This window comes from Prionailurus bengalensis, chromosome C2 (assembly GCF_016509475.1).
Source record: "Prionailurus bengalensis isolate Pbe53 chromosome C2, Fcat_Pben_1.1_paternal_pri, whole genome shotgun sequence".
In the NCBI taxonomy this organism is placed as follows: domain Eukaryota; kingdom Metazoa; phylum Chordata; class Mammalia; order Carnivora; family Felidae; genus Prionailurus; species Prionailurus bengalensis.
Window position 1 is genome coordinate 14,880,628 of NC_057350.1, and position 25,109 is coordinate 14,905,736.

General features: G+C 39.7%; 1 protein-coding gene across 1 annotated transcript; it reads left to right on the plus strand.

The window, feature by feature from the left end:
- On the plus strand, positions 1-1,630 carry LOC122492326 (keratin-associated protein 24-1). Its single transcript, XM_043596042.1, has one exon. The coding sequence runs from the start codon at positions 19-21 to the stop codon at positions 772-774; it is 756 nt and encodes a 251-aa protein (XP_043451977.1). The 5' UTR covers positions 1-18; the 3' UTR covers positions 775-1,630.
- The last annotated feature ends 23,479 nt before the right edge of the window (positions 1,631-25,109 follow it).

Genomic DNA, 25,109 nt, shown 5'->3' on the forward strand with positions numbered 1-25,109 from the left:
TCACAGCCATCACTGAGCATGCAGTCAGGCTCCATGTCTCTCCTGGGCTATCCTGGGGATTGCAATGGAACATCCTACAGAACTCACTGTTACATCCCAGTGACTCCTTCTGTTGCTCTTTGCTCCAGTGATGTAAGCCCTACCTTTAGGCTCTGCTTACCCAGCAGCTACCAAGGAAATCTCTGGCTCCTGGATAACTGCCAAGAAACCTATGATGAAACACCAAGCTGTGAATCTCCCAGCGGTGAGCTCAAGACCTGTACTGCAAGTTGTACAAACTCCTGTGTGCCCTGCAACTCTCCGACAGTGGGCAACGTTGGCAGTGCCTGTGAAACTACCAACATTGGCTCTGACCCCAGCTGCAGCCCACGCACTCAGACCAATGGGTACGTATCTGATTGCTACGCACCCAGCCAATGTGCATCTAAAGCCTGCCAGACCCTCAGCAATGGCTTCAAATGCTTTGGGCAACGCAATTGCTTGTCCAACAGTCTCAGGCCCCTAAACTACTGCAGACTGGGTAGCTCGGGGTATAGAAGCTATCAAAATCTTGGCTTCATATGCAGTGGCTTCTCACCATCGTGTTATATCCCCAGAAGCTGCCAATTCCAAAGCTATTTGATGAGAAGTTCCCGATATCCAAGTTATGGACCTATGAGCTGCCAACCGCTGAGATATTTTTCTAGAAACTTCCAGTCTCTGAGCTACATACCAAGTACCTTTCCTCCTCTGAGGTATTTATGCAGTAGTTGCAGACCTCTGAGCTGCTATTGATTAACCAATTGCATTTATGGTTACTGGAAATTGTCCAGTGGGGCATATTCTACCAAGTGGTCATCTTCTCTAATATTCTGCTGAATTACTTCATGCATCCTAAGAATCTTATTATATTACCTCAAATACAACTCTAGGACTGTTAAACCACAATCATCATCACTTGCTAGCTTTTTTTTTCTGTTGCTTTGTTAACGTCTCTTGTGTTGAGACCTGGCCCTGAAGGTAGTATTGTTCTGCGATTGACTATGATGGATGCACTGAAGAGATTCCACATAAAATACAACCATCGCCAGCTTTCTTATTGTGACTGTTGCTCTCAATTGTCTGCCAGTGGGAGCATCCCCTACCTTCTTGATAAAGAAGGGTCTTTTTGGTTTGACTAATGATTTCAGCATGTTCTTTTAGATTGTTTTGCTTTTCATCAATAGTTTTGTGGACTGCTTAACTAGCATCCTGCTAATGAGCTAAGAGAGAGCATTGCCTTAGATAAGCTATGCTGAGCTATTTCACCCAGCCCCTACTGACTGATTATAAGGATGTGCAAGCAGCAATGTCCAACTACAGCTCAGAATCGGAAGACCTTCAGCAAATCTTCTCTTCCAAAGAAGGCCTGGAGTCCTCAATTGGCGGGCATTTGGCTTTTGTTCTCAATGCCGAGAAGAGCGCCTCAGGAGTAGCAGCACAAGAATTGTTTGTTGAAAGAATGACAAAATACTCTTACAGACTGTTCATGGTTAGTGATAATCTATGTTCATGATTCGCTATAATCCTCCCCTGCTGAATTATTGCTTTCTGATTTTAGAAAAGGTCCTGGTTCGTAGTTAATAAACAAACTTCTATTGGGAAATAATGATTTTGCATTATGTTTTATTTCATATTCACTAAAGTGTTATCAATGGTCTGGGCAATATACGTAGCTTTGTAGAAACACTAGTTTCCTGTCATTTGGTTTAATAGCCTAATTAAACACATAAAAAAGATAGAATATGAATTCCTAGGACTTTTACTTGTTTTGTTCTGTTAGATTTTTAACACATTAAGTGGCATTTGTCTTAGAGTGTCTGTGATTGATATGTATATAGAAAAATTGGGAGAAAACATTTATAAAATAAATCAATTTAATACAAATTATAGAAAGCATTCAATGTATATATATTTCCCTGTGCAATATGTGTATTTATTGGTTTTGAAGATAAAGTTTGGGCTTTGGAATATATTTAATATTGAACCCAGAGAGAAATGATTTAACCTCTAAAACGTTCTCCAAAAAGTGAAAATAAAATCACCCATCTCAGTGATAAAATTTAATATCTATCCTAAGATTTTTGTATGTAAAAAGCAAATCATGTTTAAAGTCAATAAAATGGCCTGTGGAAATGGGAAGAATGGAAGGTCATCAATATCAGTAGTCTAAAATTAAAGCTCTTGAAGCATACAAAAGGGGCTACCATTTTATTTCCTCATTCAGTAGGCCTACTCTGTACAAGAAAGAATTACAGGAGGAATCTTACTGCATTACTTCTGCTTGAATATGTCTGTGGACAATCAAGTCGCTCCTTTGAGAGTTCATTTCATTTTCAGAGAATTCTATTTGTTGACAATTTCTTCTTTATATTGACACAAATCAAATTGTTCTTAGCAGCCATCCATTGGCCATATAGGACCAGTTTAATTCCTTCAACATTGGACAGGGGTTCAAGTGTTTGAAAATAATTATTGTGTGTCCCCGCTGAGTATTCAGGTGTCCAAACTAAACATACAGTCTCTCTCTTTACAAAATGTAATAGAAAGCCTATTCTTTGAGGCATCGAATGAGATTCTTCAGGGATACCAAGATTTATAGATCCTGTTCTCCATAACTATTCAGAGGAATAACATACTGAAACACACATAATACTGCCTCCACCATTTGGAGTACAATGTGAAATAAATCCGAGGGAGGACTCGAATAGGAGGATCAGAGAATTCTTGGTGGAAGAAAAGGAACTGAAATGATACCTGAATAGTGAGCTGACTGGCATATGGGCATGCAATGAGGGCAAAGGGTGGTGGCGGTAATAGATACAATTAAAAAAGAGACACAGATTGCTTTGATCCAAGGGAAGGCAACTTAAGCTCACCAGTGGAAAAAAAAATTGAGAGAAAATATAAGACATTGAATTAAATAAACATCTTGGACAGTGAAGACTTACTTAAATAAGAACAGGCAAGTCATGGTTATAAAATAAAAGATTTACACATGTGGTGACATCAAGATCAAAAGCTCTTGACAAGAGGAGACATAAAGAAATTTAAAATAAAGCAAAAGTGGGGCGCCTGGGTGACTTAGTGGGTGGAATGTCCTGCTTCGGCTCAGGTCCTGATCTCACAGTCTGTGAATTCGAGCCCCGCGTCGGGCTCTGTGCTGACAGCTCAGAGCCTGCTTCGGATCCCATGTCTCCCTCTCTCTGCTCATCCCCTGTTCACACATTGTCTCCCTCTCTCTCCAAAATAAATAAACATGAACAACTTTTTTTTCTTTTAAATAAGGCAAAAGTATGTGTGCGGGGTGAGGTGTATGAGAACTTTCTGTACTTTCCACTCAAACTTTCTGTAAACCTACAACCTAACAAGTAGTCCCAGTGAGAAATCGTCACGCCTGAAACTATTAAGTTATGTGTCAATGATAACCAAATAATAAAAAGCCTAATAAGCAAACAAAAAAAGCAGGATTGAGAGAAAATAGGTACAACATGCACCATAAAATTACTGTTCAAAATATTTAAGACTGCACAAAAGGAAAAAAAAAGTGACTTAAGAGAAAATAAAGAATATGAGCAATTACTCGTAAAGGAAATACACGTAGCCAAAAAACATTGGAAAATGTTCCACCAAGTAGGAATTAGTAATTATAAATACAAGACGTTATTTTTCACCATCCACTTGGCAAACACTGAAAACATTTTTTTTAACTTTTTTTTAAAATTTATTTTTGAGAGAAATAGCATAAGTGGAGGAGGGACAGAAAGAAAGGGGGACAGAAAATCCGAAGTGGGCCACGCCCTGAGAGCAGCAAGCCCCACACGGGGCTGGAACCCAGGAACTGTGAGATCATGACCTGAGTTGGAGTTGGACGCTCAACCAACTGAACCACCCAGGTGCCCTGGCAAGGATTTTAAAGTTACTTATGTCACTTAGCAACATATTATTTTCTTCTTTATTTCTTTTTTATTTAACATTTATTTATTTTTGAGAGACAGAGAGACACAGAGTGCAAGCGAGACAGGGGCAGAGAGAGAAGGAGACGCAGAATCCAAAGCAGGCTCCAGGCTTTGAGCTGAGCAAGCTGTCAGCACAGAGCCTAACATGGGGCTTGAACCCACGAACCGTGAGATCATGACCTGAGCTGAAGTTGGATGCTCGACCGACTGAGCCACCCAGGTGCCCCTAAAAACATATTCTTACACATTTGGGCTGGTAGCAGAATTTGAAAAAGCTGCTATAGATGTTAATATTTAAAATGCACACATTGTATGGCCAGATGCTTCTACTTCTTAATATCTCCCCTACAGAAACATTCTTTCGAGTCTGAAAATATTTATTTTAGCTCTGCCTGGATACTGAAAAAAATCGAAACATTGGAAAAGTCCATCAAGGTGAGACTATGAAATAAAATATAATGCAGTTATACTAACATATATTTTACAAGATTAAAACAGTGATCCATACAGACAAGATCCATACAGACATATAAACATATAGATCCATATGAATTGTATGATGAAAAACAGATTACAAAATTAATAACATTACAAAAGTATGATAAATGAACTGTGACATTTTATGTATAAACACACATATCAATGAACACTTCTCAAAGTTATTAATCATCTACGATCTATCTATCTATGTATCTTTCTATCTATCTATCTACCTATCTAAATAAAATAAAAAACTCTAGAAAAACACAATCTAAGTTGTATTACTTCGGGGAGTTTTAGAAATGGTAGTTGGTGATTTTCAAATTGATTTTTAGATTTAACTACACTGCTTTGATTCCCTAAGTAATTAAGAAAAATAAAAGCAAACCAAAAGAACAATACTGACAAATAAAGTTGGTTCCATTCTGTGACTTCGTAGAGTACGTAATCAACAACCTCTCCTATGCTACTGTTAGTAAAAATATTGAATAGCAAAGTGAAGTAGGCATCAGTCCTCTATCACACATTTCCTTCTAGAAAACCACAGAATGTAAAGATTTATACGTGTCTGTTTAATTTCACTTAGGCACAACATATGCTTAATAAATAACACACTGTGCCCATAGCTCCAATGACAGCTAATTTGTAGAATCCAGCTGAGGTCTTCTTAAATTTGCACTTAAAAAATACACAGATGAATTACTTCTTTTCCCACACATTTCACTGCACAGTTGACCAACACTTTCCACTCCCCAAATAAAAGGAGACTTATTATTTTGTTAAAAAAAAAAACTACTTACAGATTTAAAATACTACTTTCTACTGTTGTAAACATTTTACAAATCTAAATATAAGCATTTGAGTCTTTTTTTACTCCTTATCTCTCTCATAAACGGCACAGAAAGAAATACAATGAATTTGCATGTACATCTACTATCCTAAATTCTATAAATCAAACAAAATTCTACCCTAGAATTTATTTAATGCTTTGTTGACTTAATAGATGATTGAAGTCTTTGGTTTAATTTATGTACTTTAAAGTTTATGTTTAGATAACTAACAACTTACTTTATAACAAAGTTTTAAAGCTTGATAAAGCTACTGCATTGAGGATGCCATCAAAGGTCTGAGTATAATTGCATGCTTTTCCTGTTTGTTTCTCTCTGCTATCCTGAAACTGTAGGATTAGCCAATATCTTTTGAATCCTTCTTTCACCTACCATATTTTCTTTCCTTTTTATTTTTATTTGAGAGAGAGAGACAGAGACAGAGAGAGAGAGAGAGAGAGAGAGAGAGACAGAGAGAATCCCAAGCAGGCTCTGAACTGTCAACACAGAGCGATGCCAGACTTGAACTCACAACCCATGAGATCATGACCTGAGCTGAAATCAAGAGCCAGTCGCTTAACTGACTAAGTCACCCAGGTGCCCAAAGGGAGAGAATCTTAAGCAGCTTGGAGCCTGATGTGAGGCTCAATCCCCAAACCCTGGGACCATGACCTGATCCAACATTAATTGTTGGACGCACAACTGACTAAGTCATCGAAGCGCCCATCATCTACGATATTTTCTTTTTTTTTTTTTTTTTTTTTTTTTTTTTAAATTTTTTTTTTCCAACGTTTATTTATTTTTGGGACAGAGAGAGACAAACCATGAACGGGGGAGGGGCAGAGAGAGAGGGAGACACAGAATCGGAAACAAGCTCCAGGCTCTGAGCCATCAGCCCAGAGCCCGACGCGGGGCTCGAACTCACGGACCGCGAGATCGTGACCTGGCTGAAGTCAGATGCTTAACCGACTGCGCCACCCAGGCGCCCCTACGATATTTTCTTATGGTTAAGAAGTAAATCTACATCATTTCTAAGCCCAGTGTAAACACTAAGAGATTTGTAAACTTCTGTTGCATTGAGTTCTCAATTGTGTCTTTTTCTTTGAGTTCTACACAAAATGCCTATCAACATTCTCAACATACAATGGGTGTCGTACACATGATTTGTTTAAGAAAAACAGATCTCATCCACCCAGAGGCCCTTGATGAATTAGAAGTCTCACCTGACAGTTCAATTAACCATATTGTCACTCCAAATATCATAAAGAATATCTCAAAACTATGTAACTCTGTATTTATTCATAACCACCAACACTGTGCTGCCCATGCTAAAATCTCCACCTACAACAGAACCTACTGAAATTAGAGTTTCTAGATTCACTTCAGAAGTGAATCAGCCGTGAGGTGAATCCTTGATCAGATATGCGTACCTGTTGTCTCAGAGCTAATAAAATCATTTCTTCAACGACTCACTATGCTCAGTGTGCGTGTTCTTTTTGTCTGTTTTTTAAAGCCGATTGACAGGTGGGACTCAGTAAATGACCACGTTGTGTATCTATAATCAGGTCATTGACAGATGGGAAGAGAATGGAATCTCAGCTCCCACCACTGTTTTCGGTGCCTTACAGTCTAGGGTCCTGAAAATTTTAGGTGCTTCTTTTTTGACTGTTCTCATTCTAAGGTCTTAATACTTAAGAGAAATGTGATTCAAAAACACAAAATGCTTCCCTTTTTAATTTATTTATTTTTTATTTTTTATTTTTTGAAGCTCTGTGACTCCACTCAAGAGGGGGCATGAGCCCACCCACAACCCTGAGATCAAGACCTGAGCTGAGATCAAGAATCAGAAGCTTAACTGACTGAACCACCCAGGGGCCCCCAAAGTAATTCTCTTAATTAATATATACCTCTAAGTTTACATTTAGATTCTAATCTAAAAGAACGATGTTAAGATTTCTTGAAAGATGGGGCGCCTGGGTGGCTCAGTCGGTTAAGCGTCCGACTTCGGCTCAGGTCATGATCTCACAGTCCGTGAGTTCGAGCCCTGCGTCAGGCTCTGTGCTGACCGCTCAGAGCCTGGAGCCTGCTTCAGATTCTGTGTCTCCCTCTCTCTCTGACCCTCCCCTGTTCATGCTCTGTCTCTCCCTGTCTCAAAAATAAATAAACATTAAGAAAAAATTTCTTGAAAGAATAAAAATTCTAAAATCAGGATGACTTTTTTCAAAAAAGAGAGAATAAAGATTTTTAAGTCCCAAATCCTTTCTTCCAAGAAACAGTTATGACAACGATAATTACTATTGTCATTACATTACTTTTTACTGTGAACCATTTCTCGCCTGAAGTGTGGGCACCAAGAACGGTGGATTAAAAATCATGCTGCCCCAGAATCTGTTCTTCCTTATAAATATGCATCTTCTCTCAGGTATCTCTAATAAGTAACAGGCTTTTTTTTTGGAGCTCTTTGCTTCAGGAGTGGGGAATACGTTGGATCTCTGCTTTATTCTACAAGAACCGGGGGCCATATGAGTCTTGAGTCAATTTGAGGAATATATTTTTGGCCAAAAAACTCAAAGCTATATACCCAGTGCTTCTTTGGTCATGTATTTATTGTGTGTGACATCATGAGTCACATATCATGAGTGTAGCACAGTGATTCGCAAAAGAACTTGAGTTTTAATCTTGAATCTGCCACTTCCAGATTGTAAAACTTAAGCTGTCTCTTAACCCTCCAGGCCTTTACAAAGAAAGGGGCTTTCTGAGACCTAAGTGGAAAAGTTTATAAAACACCCTGATCCAGCACCTAGCAAAAGTGCTCAACAAATGGCAGGCATTTTTATTACATAACTGAGCAAAGAGACCCTCAAACTTATCAGAACTGCAGGCTTTCTCTGTAGATGACGTGACTGAAAACCAGAATCCAACACTCTAGAGCTAGCTAGTTAGTTGGGAAGCTACAATCAGAATCTAGATTCCTGTTGTACTATTCCAGTGTATCAGCAGGAGAGTCTGTTCCTCATTAGGTCCTGTGAGGAATTAATTTTCCCTCAATACTCTGACTACTCTTTAAATCCTTTTTCTGGAGAGGTGGACTAATATTTGTGATTGATAAACATGGGACGAATACCTGGGCACGTGCCTTTCAGCCTTGACCTTTTCCACTTGAAAGTTCTTCCAGATTCCTGCTTTCTCCATTGTAGGAAAATTCTCCCAGACCCATGCTGCCCCGATGTAAATAAATTCTAGGGTTCAGGGTTAGCAAGGCCATTTGTTTTAACAGACCTAATTCTACAACTTGACCTCTGTCAGCAATAAAGGTGATAAATATAGGTGATTTCTGCCTGCAATTTATTTCACTTTTAATTTTTAAGTGTTCAGAACCCACTTAGTAATAAGAAGCAGTCTCTTAGAACCCTAGTAGTGCTTTCTAAAAAAAGTCACACAGCTTATCACTTAAGGGAAGATTATTTATACCCTAAGCAACAACTTGTTAATGAAGATATGTGCTGTAGAATATAACCAGTATGCAATTATTTTAAACAGAGTTCATTGTGTAAAGTAAATCAGGTAATAGTGCTGAACTCCTTTAATGCTTTTTTTTTTCCACTATGGTTATCATACTTAGGAAGTGAAATGTACTTGAAATTGGGAAATATTTATTTCCTAGAATACAAACATGGCCCTATATTATGGGCAGAAGCATAGCAGTTGGAATGGAAAATGTAAAGGGAAAGTATAAAACTTTTAGGCCCACTAAAATTATTATAAACCACTCAACATTGTCACTCCAATATCAGAGTGTTCAATTTCCACTTCATTTGGTGCCTTGAAGTGAGAAAACTAAAGGAAAGATGCCAAGAACAACAAGTTTCCAGTGGTATGTAATCTTTCATTCTAGGCTAGGACATTGTTCTGAGTTACTGACTAATATACATTTACAATCTATAACACACAGAGCAAAATACTACATGGAAATAAATCAAATGGGGTTATACAGAAGAAAAGTATTTAAACAATTTAAACATTGGATTTCAAACAGTAAAATTTTTGGAGAACTGTATAGAACTTAGAACTTAGTTTCCTGATCTTGTATAAATTTGAGGAAACTGAGAGTCTAGGATGGGAATAAACATATTCTCAGAGGAAGGAACTTAACTTGAATCAGTAGAGTCTTAATATCTGGCTTGGAACACACAGCAGACGTTATCACCACCAACAATAAGAATAGGAGGTGAGGAAGGTAGAGAGGGAGGGATTGTCAGAGGGGAAAGGAGTGGGGTGGAAAGAGGGAGAGAGGGCAAAGGATAGGAAAAGAAGGAGAGGGGAAGGGGATTGCTTAATTAGTTTCCAGAAACCCTCCTTCCTGTGCTTATATGAAATTTATTAACTTAAGTATCCCAAAAGCTAGAGACGTCTTCTAACTCATGACCTATCAATCTCATCTTGACCTGGGCCTCCTTGCCATGGTGGGCCACATCTGACCCCTAGAATCCCATTTCCTGCAACCTTATTTCTTTAAATATATTTTTCATGTTCATTTATTTATTTTGAGAGAGACAGTGTGCAAGCAGGGGAGGCGTAGAGAACGAGGGAGAGAGAATCCCAAGCAGGCTCTGCACTGTTGGTGCAGAGCCCGATGTGGGGCTTGAACTCATGAGCTACAAAATCAAGACTTGGGCTGAAATCAAGAATTGAGTGCTTAACTGACTGAGCCACCCAGGCACCCCTCATCTCCTGCAAGCTGATTAATGTAGGTCACAAATAAAGTTCGAATTCTTGCTAAAGCTGATGGACTCTTTGGCGATCACCCTGGAACCACATAAAGGCAATAATTACGCTAAGTTATGATGATTGTGGATGATTATGTATCTTTGTAGATATGTGGGTATACATACGCCTCTATTCCTTTCTATCCAGATTCTTTCTTCTCCTTTTATTTAATATTTATTTATTTTTGAGAGACACATGAGCAAGGGAGGGACAGATAGAGTAGGAGAGAGAGAATCCAAGGCAGGCTCTGGGCTGTCAGCACAGAGCCTGATGTGGGGCTTGATCTCACAAACCATGAGATCATGACCTGAGCCAAAAGCAGCCGAGTCAGATGTTCAACTGATTGGGCCACCCCGACGGCCGCCCTCCCCCCCAATTTCTACCAGGATTCTTAAACAGATTCTTAAATCTGGAAGTCATAGTTCTGCATATTTGGTAACAGATATTTTGATGTTCCGTATTTACCACTTCTGTTTTAATTATCTGTTTTCCACTTGGGCACGTTAGTCACAAGTGCGTTTTCTCTATAGTTTAGAAACCTGTTGATAAAGAAGAGAGGACTTAGCCAAGACACATTTTTCCTTTTCTTCTTGTCTCTCTTGAAATATGGGTAATGGAAATTTTAAGCATAAGAGTACAATCCAGCCTGAGGCTTTAGAACATCTATATTTCTTGCCGCTTTCAGGGAAGATAGAGCACTATTATAAAATATTAATAGAAACATAATATAAGAGCACAAGTATTCTACTGAACTGGTATGATATCTCTATTTGACAGAAATCACTGGGCTGGTTTTCAAGGGAGCTATCTCTGCTCGTTGTAGAGGAAGCGTGAACTCATTAGTCTAAAAAGCTCCCGGCCCTCTTGAATGCGAAGGTGCACTAAAGACTACGACTACAGCCGAGCAATAAAGGGAAATTTATATACACAATATCTAGGAGGAAATAATTCCCAGGAAACACCTCTGGGGGGAAAAAAAAGTATTTCAGTTAATGACAGTTAAATATCAGACACAAAACGAGCCCAAACCCTTCTTCTCTGATGTCAATATGGGACTCAGTTTCATTCTCTTGATTCCAACGTAATCCATGTTCTATGCTAATCAAGAGCAGCAAGGAGACCTCAAGTCCAGAGTCCCAGGCCCTAAAGATATCTTATTTTCGTGGTTGCAAAACATGACTTCATGCCATCAACGTCTGGTTACCAGGTTTTGTAATCTCATTCCGTCCGTGAAAATCGACCGATATTTGTCATTATTAACTTGTCAGAAGCTTTAGAAATGTCAAGGCAACGAGTTCTAAACTAAGCTATGAAAGGCAGAGGGTTTTTGTGGTTACTACTCGAAGGGGAGTGAGTGTCATTGAACAAGGGCTTTAGCGGCAGTGTGCTGACTTGAAAACGGCTGCATTTGAGCACGTGATGGTCTCTATCCATTACGTTGAGCCAAAAAGCAATTACAACCAAGTCATGTATGTCTTCGTTGTGTGTGTGTGTGTATGTGTGTGTGTGTGTGTATGCATGCGAGTGTATGTGTGCGTGTGTTTGCATGTGTGTGTGTGTCTGTGTCTTTAAAACACAAACACAATGAATTTTGTTAGGTCAACAATCTTCCAACTTCTCTGTATAAAAACTAAAGATCATTTAGATGGTTGCCTAGGAAAGCTTGCATTGTTGTGGGAAGTGGATATAGTCTGGCCTGTCACTGCAGCAGAGTTGGACAGATGGCTTGGGACAAGGGAAGCAGCCCATGGTCATACACGGGAGCTGGGCTTGGGGTCAGAAGACCATTCTTCAGCGTGGATTTTGCCACTAAATAGCTGTGTAACTAAGATAAAAACACATTTTCTCAGTTTCCTTCCCAGTAAAATGAAGAGGTTGAATTTAATGAGCCCCTCCACCTGTAAAAGACGGTGATTCTATCACTCTAGATACAATCTGGGTTAAAAAAATTTTATGGTGTTTGACTATGACTTCCTTCCCTCTGTTCCTTTCCCAAAGTGCTGATCAGGACCCACCCAAGCCTAGCCAATGTGTGTCAATGATACAGGCGTATTTTAATTACATGTGGCAAATAAACCATTAACTCATGAGAGATGCTTTTAGTTCTGGTACACTCTAATTATTCCATTGCCAAGAGTTACCGATGGAAGCTTTCCATCCAACCTACCGATTTCCTCGAGACACTGCACTTCAGTTCATGCTAGTTTGTGTTGGAAGGGGAGGAAAACAAAGGAAATACCCATAGGAGATCTGAATCTCCTCCGTGAGCCAATTTTCTGAGAAGAAGCTGCAAACTGCAATCATTTTAAGGCAGATATACCACCACCCCCCTTGTAAAACATGCCCACCTAGGTATACTAGTAAGACCTGCCCCAGCCTTCAGGCCAGATTGTTATAGCTTTTCACTGGACGCCAGATCCGGACGTCTGATGAGTCACATCTCACAACCGAAAACACTAATATCATAATAAGGTAATAATAAGGTACACACTAATATTGACCATTTAAACTCTACAACTTGTTAACCTTTTAAGAGTAAAATAATAAAAAGTCTGACACATGTTTTCAAGCAACATATTAACTCAGGCTTGGCTGGGCTGGAACCTGGCCTTCTTCCAACAGCGGGTGAAAAAGATTCCTAATTCGTGTATTCTTTGCTCATGTGAAGATCTGGAGATACCATCTGCTTCTTTTTGAAAGCATAAAATAAAAAGAAAACACGACGAACGGGTAGGCATGCGAACCGATGCAATCATCATGCCGAGAAACTCAAGGAACACCCAGGAAGAAGCGTTTATTGCCACCAGACATCAGAATCTAACCTGATCCCAGGAGCAGATAGGGGGGCAGAGAAGCCACCGGGATAGATTACCCTCAAATAGTGCAATCTTTTACAGGCTAAGAAGCAGCAGGGAGAATTTTTACTTAGTTTCTTAAACTGTTCAGTGAGTTTTGGCTGCTAAATCACTCTCCGTAAGCATATTTCAGCGTAAGATAGGAACATGTAGTTTGTTTTGTTTTGTTGTATTTTGTTTTCCCCTCCCTTTTTCTGCTTGGGATTTACTCTTGCCTGGAGGCAACATCAGTTGTAAAATAATGTACCTGAGAAACAAGTTTGAATAGCGTATGATTGCTGTAAGCTAATTCCTCGGCGACCAGGTCATAGTGCCAAGATTCCTGCTTTTGACCTTTGCTCTAATTACAGATGTAGGCACCGCACAACGAGGAGGCTTGTGTTGCTCACGCATTTTACCTCTAGAATTGTTACCGCGCACCACGCTGATCACATGATTAACTGATTTGATGAAGGGACAACGCTGACGTGTTCTGGATCTCAGGTGGACATTGAATTCATTGTGATCTATCAACTATGAACCCAGAATGGTTGCAGAATGGCTATTTGGGAGGTTAACTTGGGATGGCTATTTGGGAGAATGACTGCCATTTTGGTGGCTGCTCGGGGTCCGTGCAGGGAAACGGAAACCATGATAAGAGAATATAGAGAATTGGTAAAACAAGTATTAGGTAGCTGAACAGGCAAAGGGAAATGTTAAACCCACGGAGTGAGTAACAGTAACTGCCAGGGGCAACCCTAGGATCGGGGAACGAAAAGAAGTTGAGGTTGTTGGAACCCAGTAGCTGTAGGCGACTCATGAGATTCAGGTCTCTGAAGAGGGGCACTGGTCCCCTAGTAGAACTTGGGGAACCCTGGAGCCCAGAGCCAGACCTCTCAGGAAGGGGCCCCGGGGCTCAGCAGAGCTGGTCTCTTTGGAGGAATGGGGAGGTGGGGTTCAGTGGGGGTACTCTTCAATTCAGAGGGCGGGAGAAGAAGACTGGAACCACCTGCCTTTGCCACGGTGAGGTTAACAGGAATGGAAAGACAAAACAGGCAGGAGCCTCCCCTTTTTCCTTCGCCAGCCTTGTTTTCCTCCAGCGCCCCCTATTGACAGACCCCAACAGGGAACCGTTCACAGAGAAGAAACGTGGTTTTCAGAATCTAAGCCAGAGCGTCCCAAAGTGGAGACAAGACTGGTGTCTTTAAAACTAAGGGAAATAGCTTAATAACCATCATAGACTGACTCTACACTTTTCTAAGTAAACTCTAAGCGCCTATGCTACATTTTTGTCATTTTAGACTGTCTGTAAAGGGCATGTAATATTGGAAGATTTTTTTTCCTTAAAAAATATTTTAGGCCTTTCCCATAACTCTGTCACCACCCCATAGCTATGTCAGCAAAGAAACTCTTTTATGAGTATCAGGATAGACACATATTATAATGAGTGCCTCTCTAATGAATTATGATATCATTTCCATGCAAAAGAAGCTTGTTTCTAGAGCAAGACTGGCCAATTATTAAAAACAAACAAATAGCGGCACCTGGGTGGCTCAGTCGGTTGAGCGTCTGACTTCGGCTCAGGTCATGATCTCGTGGTTCATGGGTTCGAGCCCTGTGTGGGGCTCTGTGCTGACAGCTCAGAGCCTGGAGCCTGCTTCCAATTCTGTGTCTCCCACTTTCTCCGCCCCTCCCCTGCTCATGTTCTGTCTGTCTCTGTCTCTCAACAATAAATAAATGTTAAAAAACAAACAAACAAAAAAAAAAAAAAAACAAATAAAACATAGGCAGTAAATCAAAACTGTATGACCTAAGATTAGTTATCCTGTACATGGTTCATACCTTCTGATAAGGGATCCCTCCATAGGGCCTTAGACTTTTGTTATCAGAGTAAACCGATCCAGCTTTGTTTGTTAGGGTTTAATAGCGGTCCACATGATAGCATGCCTGTTCTCAGTAACTTCTGAATCAATAGAAAAATAAGACAAAAGGATAAGCAAATAAAAGTAAACTGCCACGTTTACTGCTAAAATGATTACTAGAAGGGGGCTTCTAGTTGAAGGTAAGCAGCATTCCTGACATTAAGTCCGGAATTAAACAGATTGATGCTCCAATAACAGAAGGCACTGAGTCACTGGAGGCAGGCCAAATCATATTTAGGAGAGAAGCAGGGGAGAACTGAAGCCCCCTGACAAGAAGGAAAGAAGGAAAAGTCTGGAAAGAAGGAAAGTGTGCCCATTTCTGTATCCAAAGTCAGTAATCACAAGAAAATTTCCCTCTATCAGCTGGAAGGGCAGATAGAACCCAGAAGCTCTGCCCCAATGGAACTGCCACCATATGGAGGTAAACACCAAGAACTGAGGGAAAGGCATTTTCCACATCGTCTAACCACACTGGACAGTAAATTCCGCGGAGACGGGGACAATATTTGTCTTGCTATCAAAGCTTCAGTGCCTAGGGCGATATTTGACAATTAATAATAACTTAATAAACATCGGTTGATTGAGCTGAGGGGATTAATTCTTAGATGGAAATTTATACTTAGAAAACTGAACTGCATATTCTGGTCTGATACTAATTGCAGTGTTTCTTTTGACAAGTCATTTGACATCTCTAGACCTCAGTAACTCATCTGTCAGATGGAGTTATAAGCCTAACCCTAAATGGGTTCTGGGATCCGTTCCAATTCCACAATTCATGAGTCTTCTCCATGCTTCTCTAGTGCTGTGGAGAATCTATGATTCTGTAACCATGGAGGCCGTAGCATAAACAAATACTAAAATAAACATGTTTAGTGAATAGCCAGAAACACATGGGCTGATTCTCTGGGTAGGGTTGTCCTTCCTTTTCCATTCTCTATGTATTTTATTCTTCCTGAAGAGAGTACCACAGGTTAGAAGACAGCACCATTATCCTAATTCCTGCTTTTCATGGGTCTTCTTTGTACTTAATAAAGCGTGGGAAGCCCAGTGCAGTATTTTGATACAGTTATATGATAATCAACATAGAATCCTATAAATCTGTATGATTACCAAGGGGGATTGTTAGAGGAGGCAGTGAGGAGTCACAGAAACGGCATAAAAAAGAGAGAACATCTGAGCTCCACCCAAACCTTGTAACCAACTCTCTCTGGAAATTTCTGGAAGTCACATAAACTCACAGACTCAAGTTTCTCATTTAAAAAGTAACAGGCTGGAGTATAATCCCGATATTCTCTTCCAAGTTCGACAGTCAACAATTCAGGCTAATGCTCTGAAGAATTCAATGCATTTGTATACTTAACAATTTGCCAGCAGAAATACACATTTTCAGTCTGGAGATTTTTTGTTTTTTTTTCTGATCAGATAGGCAAGAACAAAAGGCTGAGAGCACCACTGTTTTCAGGCTTCGCTGAGAGTTAAATTTATAGAGAGCTATTTTAATTTTTTTAATGTTTATTTACTTGTTTTTGAGAAAGAGTGTGAGTGGGGGAAGGGCTGAGAGAGAGAATCCCAAGCAGGCTCTGCGCTGTCAGTGCTGAGCCCAAGGCTGGGCTCAAACTCATCAACCATGAGATCATGACCTGAGCCAAAATCAAGATTTGGAGGCTTAACCAACTGAGCCACCCAGGTACCTCTGTAAAGGGCCATTTTAAGGGCAGTTTGACATTAGCTGTTAAAATTTAGACTGTGTAAATTCTTCAGATCAGATACAGTACAGCATGGTAAGACCAAGCAAAGTCTTTGAAATCAAATAGGTGGGGTTTTGTAGTTTTTCCTATATGGCCTTGGACAATTTTTTTCATCTCTCCATGGTCAGTTTATTGGTCTATAATGGGAATATAACAATAGAGATCATGGTGGTATCTTCTCCATCAAGTGACTGAAAGAGCTAAATGGGCCAATACACATGTTTTTAAAACCTTTTAAGTGCACAAGGCATAAAGTAGCCACTTAGTAAATGTTAGCTGTTACTATTATTTCTGCTATTATAAGTACTGTTATTGATGAATATGAGAACATGTTCATGGAATACATCTTTAAGGACTTTCATTCAATAGAGCCTTAAGGCAAATAGTAAGAAATCAGATATTAGTGATTAATTTGCATTAATAGTGGAATTAAAATAGGAAAGTAAGAAAGGATAGATAAAAATATGTGATGTTAACTCTTTGAAAGCCAGCCAGGGGGCATAACTGGAGAGAGGACGAGATTTAGATGCCACTGAGAAAATTATGTAGAAACTCTGAGAGACACTTGGGAAATAGGAAGATAATTTTGTCCACATGGAGGAAAATGACAAGTTAGAGCAGAATGTTGGATGCCAAAACTAGAGAGAAAGGTCAGGGGATATTGATTTATTTGTGCAGTGTTCGTCCTCCTAAATGTCCTGGAAAGACCATCTCCTAGCCCATGACAAGAAGGATCCAGCAACACTTGGCCAGTGTCTTCACAGAAATCAGGATGGAAGGTAGATTAGTCAATCCCAACAAGAAAGAGTCCTGAAAACGTCAGTGATAGTAATATACCATGAACTAAGAAATACAACTTTTTTTCAACCCCCTGCTCCATAACAGAATAAACAGGGAGGGGCGCCCATGTGGCTCAGTTGGTTAAGCATCCGACTCTTGGGGAGCCTGAGTGGCTCAGTTGGTTAAGTGTCCAACTTCGGCTCAGGTCATGATCTCACCGTCTGTGAGTTCGAGACCCACGTTGGGCTCTGTGCTGACAGATTGCTCAGAGCCTGGAGCCTGCTCCGGATTCTGTCTCCCTTTCTCTCCTGCCCCTGCCCCGCTCACACTCGGTCTCTGTCTCTCTCAAAAATAAATAAATATTAAAAAAATTAAACAAAAAAAGCACCCGACTCTTGATTTCAGCTCAGGTCATGATTGAGCCCCACGTTGAGCTCTGTACCGACAGCACAAAGCCTGCCTGGGATTCTCTCTCTCTCTCTCTCTCTCTCTGCCCCTCCCCTGTTCATGCTGCTCTCTCTCTCTCAAAATAAATAAACTTAAAAAAAAAAAGAATAAAGAGGTAAACAATTAATTTATAATACAGCCATCTTATATCGTAACAGGTCACAGGGATGAAGACGTGTGAGGTCCATGCATACTGACACGTCATGGTTTTTAAGACATACTGTAATAGAAAACAAAAACAAAAGGCAGAAAAGTGCAGTTAATACACATTATAGGAAGAAGGAGGATGTGAAAAATTCAAACATTTTTAAATTTCTAAATATTCATAAATATGCATGAAAATGCATAGAGTTCTGGAGGGATACCCAGCAAACCAGAATGGTGTTTGCATCTGAGAAGTGAGAGATTTGAGAATTAAATGTATTTGGGGGGGGGGGGCAGTGGGAGGCAAGGGTATTAATTTATCTGTCTTTGCCAGTATGTGTGAATTTATTTCAATGCAAACACTTTTATAAATTATTTATAAAATAAAAATACATTATTAAGGAATGATTTGAAATAAGAATTTCAGTTGCCTATGGAATTGAGCTTACGTTGATGTATTTATCCTCCTTTTAGATGGTAGCTGATGAGGGAGTTGATTTCATGACAGACTTTCCCGGAGCCCACTGGAAGTTTCAGCAGATTGTGTGACTAGGTCACATTCTATGGATGGCCCCACGGACACTGTCTTTTTTCTTAAAAAAAAATATTGCCTCTTAAATTTTCAGATTGCAAATAGGAATTCTAGCATCATTATTATAAAGTATTAAATAAAGCCTGAAAAGAACTTGTAAATTGTGTTCATCACTGCTACGTCTATGTAGAACTTTCATGGTGGTGATTTTTCTATAGAAAAATCTATCATCCCAAATTGGATTCGTGTGTCCACTCAACCTTCCATCCCTTCATCGTTAATAAGTGCTCAGTAGACAGAATATGACATATTCTGCCATGGAAGGGATAATGCCTTCATTAACATATCGATCCAGTATCTGACATCTTAAAACACTGCCTATATCCTGGCTGACCTCGATCCTCATTGTGGATATTGGCTGAGATCTCTGGGGTCATTTAATTTCTAACAATATTTTCTCCCTCTCTGCCAGTGCTCCAACCTAAGGCAGAGTGTCCAAATCAGAGCGAGTAGGCACTGAACTTTATTTAAGAAGTTAAATATCTGGGGCAACACGCATTGACCACCAAGTTTTAAGGACCTTGGTTACCTATTTCTAAAGAGAAGGGTAACTCTAGCTATAAGAAATCTCTTGTTTATGCTGAGTGTTGATTTACTGATCGGAAACTGTGGCACTAAATTATTCAAATATTTTTTTTTTTTTCCTGGCAAATGGCAGGAAGGGAATTGATGAGTCTTTTCCTTGCTAAATCAGTTGCTTTTTAAAGAGCCTACAGATTCTCAAGTTTTTCACTGCAGAAGTTAATAAGATGGAATTGCCTTCTGAAAACTCAATAGATAATTTCATAAAATACCTGTTAGTCATGGTTGTGTCTTAAGCATGAGTGTAAAGGAATAATTGGAAGATGGCAGAAGTAGGTGGGCATCAGATGTAAAGAGTCAATGGGGAGACTTACTATAAGCGACAAGTAATGCCCAGATTAAACCTGAAACCACAAAGCATTAGAAATTATTTATTGTTTGGGGTGCATGGGTGGCTCAGTCGGTAGAGTGTCTGACTCATGATTTCAGCTCCGATCGTGATCCCAGGGTCATGGAATCGAGACCCATCTGGGGCTCTGCACTGAACATGAAGCCTGCTTAAGATTCTTTCCTCTCTCTCTCTGCCCCTGTGCTTCCCCCCATCTCCCTTAAATTAAAAACAAACAAACAAACAAACAAACAAAACAACCATATTGCTTGCTTGTGCATTTGCTTGTTTTCTTTTGTATTTCTAGAATTTGGGGAGAAAAGATATTTGTTCTAGAAAACTTTGTTTGAAAATCCAAAGCCTTTCAATCTGTCCCTAGATTTCTGTTTCTTCAGTTTTTCTCTCTCAATGAACACGTATTTATTGCACATATTTATCATATCAGACACAGAAATATGTGGGGTGAGCAAGGAAAAAAGCGTGTCATAACTGAAGATGTATTGTCACATCATCTCTTTCCATGATACCCAACAGTTTAGAGTAGATATTAAGAAAACAGTGTTATGGTCCTCATGTTAGTTCAAGGCTATGAACATAAAAAAATACATAGACAAAGGTCAAATTTTTGTGATAGGAAGGCCTCCAAAATGTTAACATGCCTTCAAATATTTTTTTCAGACAGAGATGCAAAGCCTTTAAAAAATGTGAAAAAACCCCAACAACCCTATTGTTTTGATTTCATATTGATTGAACATTTGTCTGTTAAGGATCTACCTTGCGCATGAGTCTCTGTGGCTTTAAAGGATTATTTGGACCCAATTTTTGCTTTCTGGGAGCAATCTGAGCCAATTGAAACACATATGTGTGATTCTTCTATGCAAAACAGAAAATCATTCATTTTGGAGGGTATGAAACTTGCAAGAATCCTTTGCCTTTCTTTGTTTTTTTGCCCCTAATAATCTTGTAGAACATTCTTTTTTTCCTAAGATTCTCTTAGAAAGTCCTTGAGAGTTTTTGTTGTTTGCTTAGAGTTTGGACTGAAATAGGACAAATTAAAACATAAAGAAAATGTATCTTCTCTTGTCACATCCCTCTGTCTCTATTTGTTCACGCAGCTTTCTCAGAATGTTTTTTCTGTGTGTGTGTGTGTGTGTGTGTGTGTGTGTGTGTTTAATGTTTATTTATTTATTTTGAGAGAGAGGGAGAAAGGGTGAGTGGAGGAGGGGCAGAAAGAAAGGAAATGTGGGAATCCCAACCAGGTTCTGCTTCAGGTTGCAGAGCCTGATGCTGGGCTCGAACCTATGAACCACAAGATCATGACCTGAGCTGAAATCAAGAGTTGGATGTTTAACTGACTGAGTCACCCAGGTGCCTTCAGAACAGTTTTTCAGTCCACTTTTCTTACTCTAGGTTCTTTCTATCTTTTAAATGTTGTCTGTTGTCCAAAGACCATCAGAATAAGTTCTTTCTTTCTGTATGTTCCCATGTATGGAGGCCTTGCAATGAGAAACACCCAGGTGACAATACTAACTCTGAACTGTGAGCCTCAGCATGTTCTGTAAGCTTTCTAAGCTTTAGCTAATTTTTATGAAAAATGTACTTAATAATACCTACCTGAAAGAGATCTTATAAGAATTAGAAATTGAATGCCCAAGGCAGATCTTCCATTCAAAATCAGTGGTTGGGGGGCCTGGGTGGCTCAATCTGTTAAGCATCAGACTTTGGCTCAGTCCATGACCTCACGACTTGTGAATTTGAGCCCCACATCAGGCTCTGTGCTGACAATTCAGAGCCTGGTGTCTCCTTCAGATTCTGTGTCTTTCTTCTCTTTGCCCTTCTCCCTCTCATGCTCTCTCTCTCTCTCTCTCTCTCTCTCTCTCTCTGTCTCAAAAATAAATAAACATAATTTTTTTTTCAATTAGTGATTACCTTTACCTAGATATTTTTCTTTACCCTCATAGCATTCTACCTTGTATTCTAGTTCTTTGTGGACCACTCCCCCCACCCCAGCACTGCTGGAATGTCCTTGAGATTAGGGATCATTTCTTCACTTGTTTAATCTTCAGATTTATGAAAATCCATGCTTTACAAGTTCAAAAATACTTGTGGATGGGTCATGATGGGTATCATTGAATTTTATCTTTAACAAGCGACAATAGGTAACAAACATACAAACAAGTAAACTTCATTACAGATTAAAATTTTCAGGGGCGCCTGGGTGGCGCAGTCGGTTAAGTGTCCGACTTCAGCCAGGTCACGATCTCGCGGTCTGTGAGTTCGAGCCCCGCGTCGAGCTCTGGGCTGATGGCTCAGAGCCTGGAGCCTGCTTCCGATTCTGTGTCTCCCTCTCTCTCTGCCCCTCCCCCGTTCATGCTCTGTCTCTCTCTGTCCCAAAAATAAATAAAAACGTTGAAAAAAAAAATTTAAAAAAAATAAATAAAATTTTCAAATGTTTATTGAATTTGTGCTATCTCCAAAGTATGTCTAAATATGTAATCAGGATAGGGGCACGTAGGTGGCTAGTTGGTTAAGGCTCCAACTCTTCAAATTAGGTCATGATGGCATGATTTGTGGGTTCGAGGCCCGCATCAGGCTCTGTGCTGACTGCACAGAGCTTGCCTGGGATTCTCTCTCCTTCTCTCTCTGCCTTTCCCCCATTTGCACATGTTCTATTTCTCTGTCTCTCTCAAAATATATAAGTAAATAAACTTAAAAAATAAAAGCATAATCAGGATCTATCACTAGCTCAGATATGGATCATATACATGGATTCTGAGTTGAATTTTGAAAGATCTAGACACTTGCATAAAGTAGTCCAATAAAAAGAAAGTGATCAACATTCTGGTAGAGGATCTTGCTAATTAAGTATTGGGGAAAGAAAGGAAAAATGTGAACTCCAAGCTGGGAAATTTAGGTGACTGCTTTGAAAAACAAAAAAATATATGTATTTACTAAATGTCTACTTATGCCAAATACTAGAATCGCCATAAATTGAGCATGCACTGTAAACCCAGAAACTTTTTATTTACTAACTAATTAATTCCACACAATAACTTTATGAGGTAGGTATCATGATCTCCATTTTATGAATGAAGAAATTGAAGTTAATTACTTAAGGTTATATTTTTTTCAATGGCCATGTGATGAATTCTTGCAGACCAAGAATAGAACAAAGACTTAGAAAAAAGGGGCCTAAGAAGCCGTAGGATCCAGGAGTTTGGGTGGCTCAGTAGGTTAAGCGTCAGACTCTTGATTTTGGTTCAAGTCGTGGCCTCAGTTTCTGAGATTGAGTGCCCTGATCTGGGCTGATGGTGCAGAACCTGCTTGAGATTCTGTCTCTCTCTGCCTCTCCCTCTTATGCTGTCTGTCTCTGTCTCTCACAAAATAGATACATAAACGTAAGAAAAAAAGAAGCTTTAGGATCAATTTGTGTTCTGTGCTGTTTAGCCCAAGCTGACCCAGTTTAGAGGAGGCCACACAGCATCCTGGGCCCCAGCCAGCTCTCTAAGCTGTAAGGATTCTAAATATGAGTTTGGACGTAACTTGACATTATTATTATCTTTCACCTATGTTGCCTTTGTATGTTCCTCAAAAACAAAGAGTAGTTGAGAATTTAGTGGTTTTAGTATATGGGAATAATCTCCATCAGGTTCCACTGGAGATACTACTAATGTTTGGAGATGTGATCAGGGTAGGGTACCAAAGCAATTGGAAGGCCATTATTCATTCTGCCATGAGGATTGTCATTGATAAAGAATACTAAAGAAGGGAATAGCCTCTGTAACTGAAAAGAGTTCACATAATTTCCCCAAGTCTACAAGGGAGTCAAGAATATCAGTGTTCTTTTCACTTTTTCTCCATGGCTTCTCTGACCTTACTTTTATATACTATCTGTAATTAGCAATACATACATTTATATCTCTCTCCAAACAGCTTAACATCTATATAAATTCTTTATGTTTGAAGTACACCATCAACTTCCACATTTGACTTAAGCCATGGTTTAAAAAAACCCCACAATTTATGCTCTCATATGTATGACTCAAAAGCATGTTTGGACATGAATCAGAATAATTTACTTATTTCTATGTGTCAAAATCTACTTTACTCAGCTGATCTGAGTCTGGGAATACTTTCTTACAGGCAAGCAAGATCCTTGGTCTTAAAAAGATGATTTTTTAAAATGTTTATTTATTTTTGAGAGACAGAAGGACAGCGTGGAAATGGGGGAGGGGCCGATAGAGACAGAGACACAGAATCTGAAGCAGGCTCTGGGCTCTGAACTGATAGCATAGAGCCAGACTTGGGGCTGGAACTCATGGGGCTCGAGATCATGACCTGAGCCAAAGTCAGACACTTAACCGACTAAGCCACCCAGGTGCCCCTTAAAAAGATGATTTTTAAACAATTTATCTATATTTACTGTTTATTTATAACCATTCTAATACTTAAAAAATTTCCCCATTCTTGTCTGTCACCACAATAAAGTCATAACAAATCATTTCTTATTCTCATAGCTCCCTTTTTCCAGGCCTATACCCCAAAGCTAAACCAATGAACCAAGCAACTTGGCCACAGATGTTGGAACACTGGAGGTCAAACTGTTGCTAAGAATTAACTAATTTAAAAAGAAAGTATTAGCTAATTTAGAAAGACTATAGAAGTATGAGCACGTGTGTGTGTGTGTGTGTGTGTGTGTGTGTGCATTCACATATATATACATTACATACCCTCTTAATGACCAAATGACCAATTGTATTTTCTCTAAATGTTTGTGTTCATCAAGGTGAAATTAGTTACAGGGGACAGAATCCCCTTGAGCTGCTTAAAAAGATTAAAACATAAACTTTATTGTAGAGATACAGGAGACACAGCTGAACCTCATGGGGCCAATGGAACCAGAAATATCAGAAATGGTCTCTCTCATAGTCTCTCTGCCTCTCCCCCTCCTTCCCCCTCATGATTTCTTCTATGCTTTGATACATGTTTTCTTCACTTTTCCCCCTATCAACAAGTAGAGTTTTTCTTCTCTTGTTACATGATACAATCCCACCCACTCATCTTATACCTGAAATGTTGGAATCTTTTTTTTTCCTTCCCCATCCACACTCACAACCTCATATGCTAAATTCTGCTTTGCTTCTAGGTCTGGTTCAGTCGCTATCTTCCCCATAGAGTTTCATCTGATTGCCCGGTTGAAAGTATCCTTAAACTCATGAATTTTCAGTGCACTTGATCTTTTATCTTCTATAGCTGACATCATTTTTATATTAAATGTGCATCCTGGCTCTCTTACTAGAACTCAGGCATAGATGCTGTCTGATACACGTTTGGATCTCACCAAATCAAAACTGACCACCGATCTGCTTTGTTGGAATTGTTCTTTGTGACCTCAGCAGACCTCCCTACACCCAATGAGTGGAGGTCAAAGGGAGATAAATTTCAGCTCAGTAAGCGGGGAAAAAATAAAGCCCCAAACTATGTACAAGTAAAACTTCCCAGGGCACCTGGGTGGCGCAGTCGGTTAAGCGTGCGACTTCAGCCAGGTCACGATCTCGCGGTCCGTGAGTTCGAGCCCCGCGTCGGGCTCTGTGCTGACAGCTCAGAGCCTGGAGCCTGTTTCCGATTCTGTGTCTCCCTCTCTCTCTGCCCCTCGCCATTCATGCTCTGTCTCTCTCTGT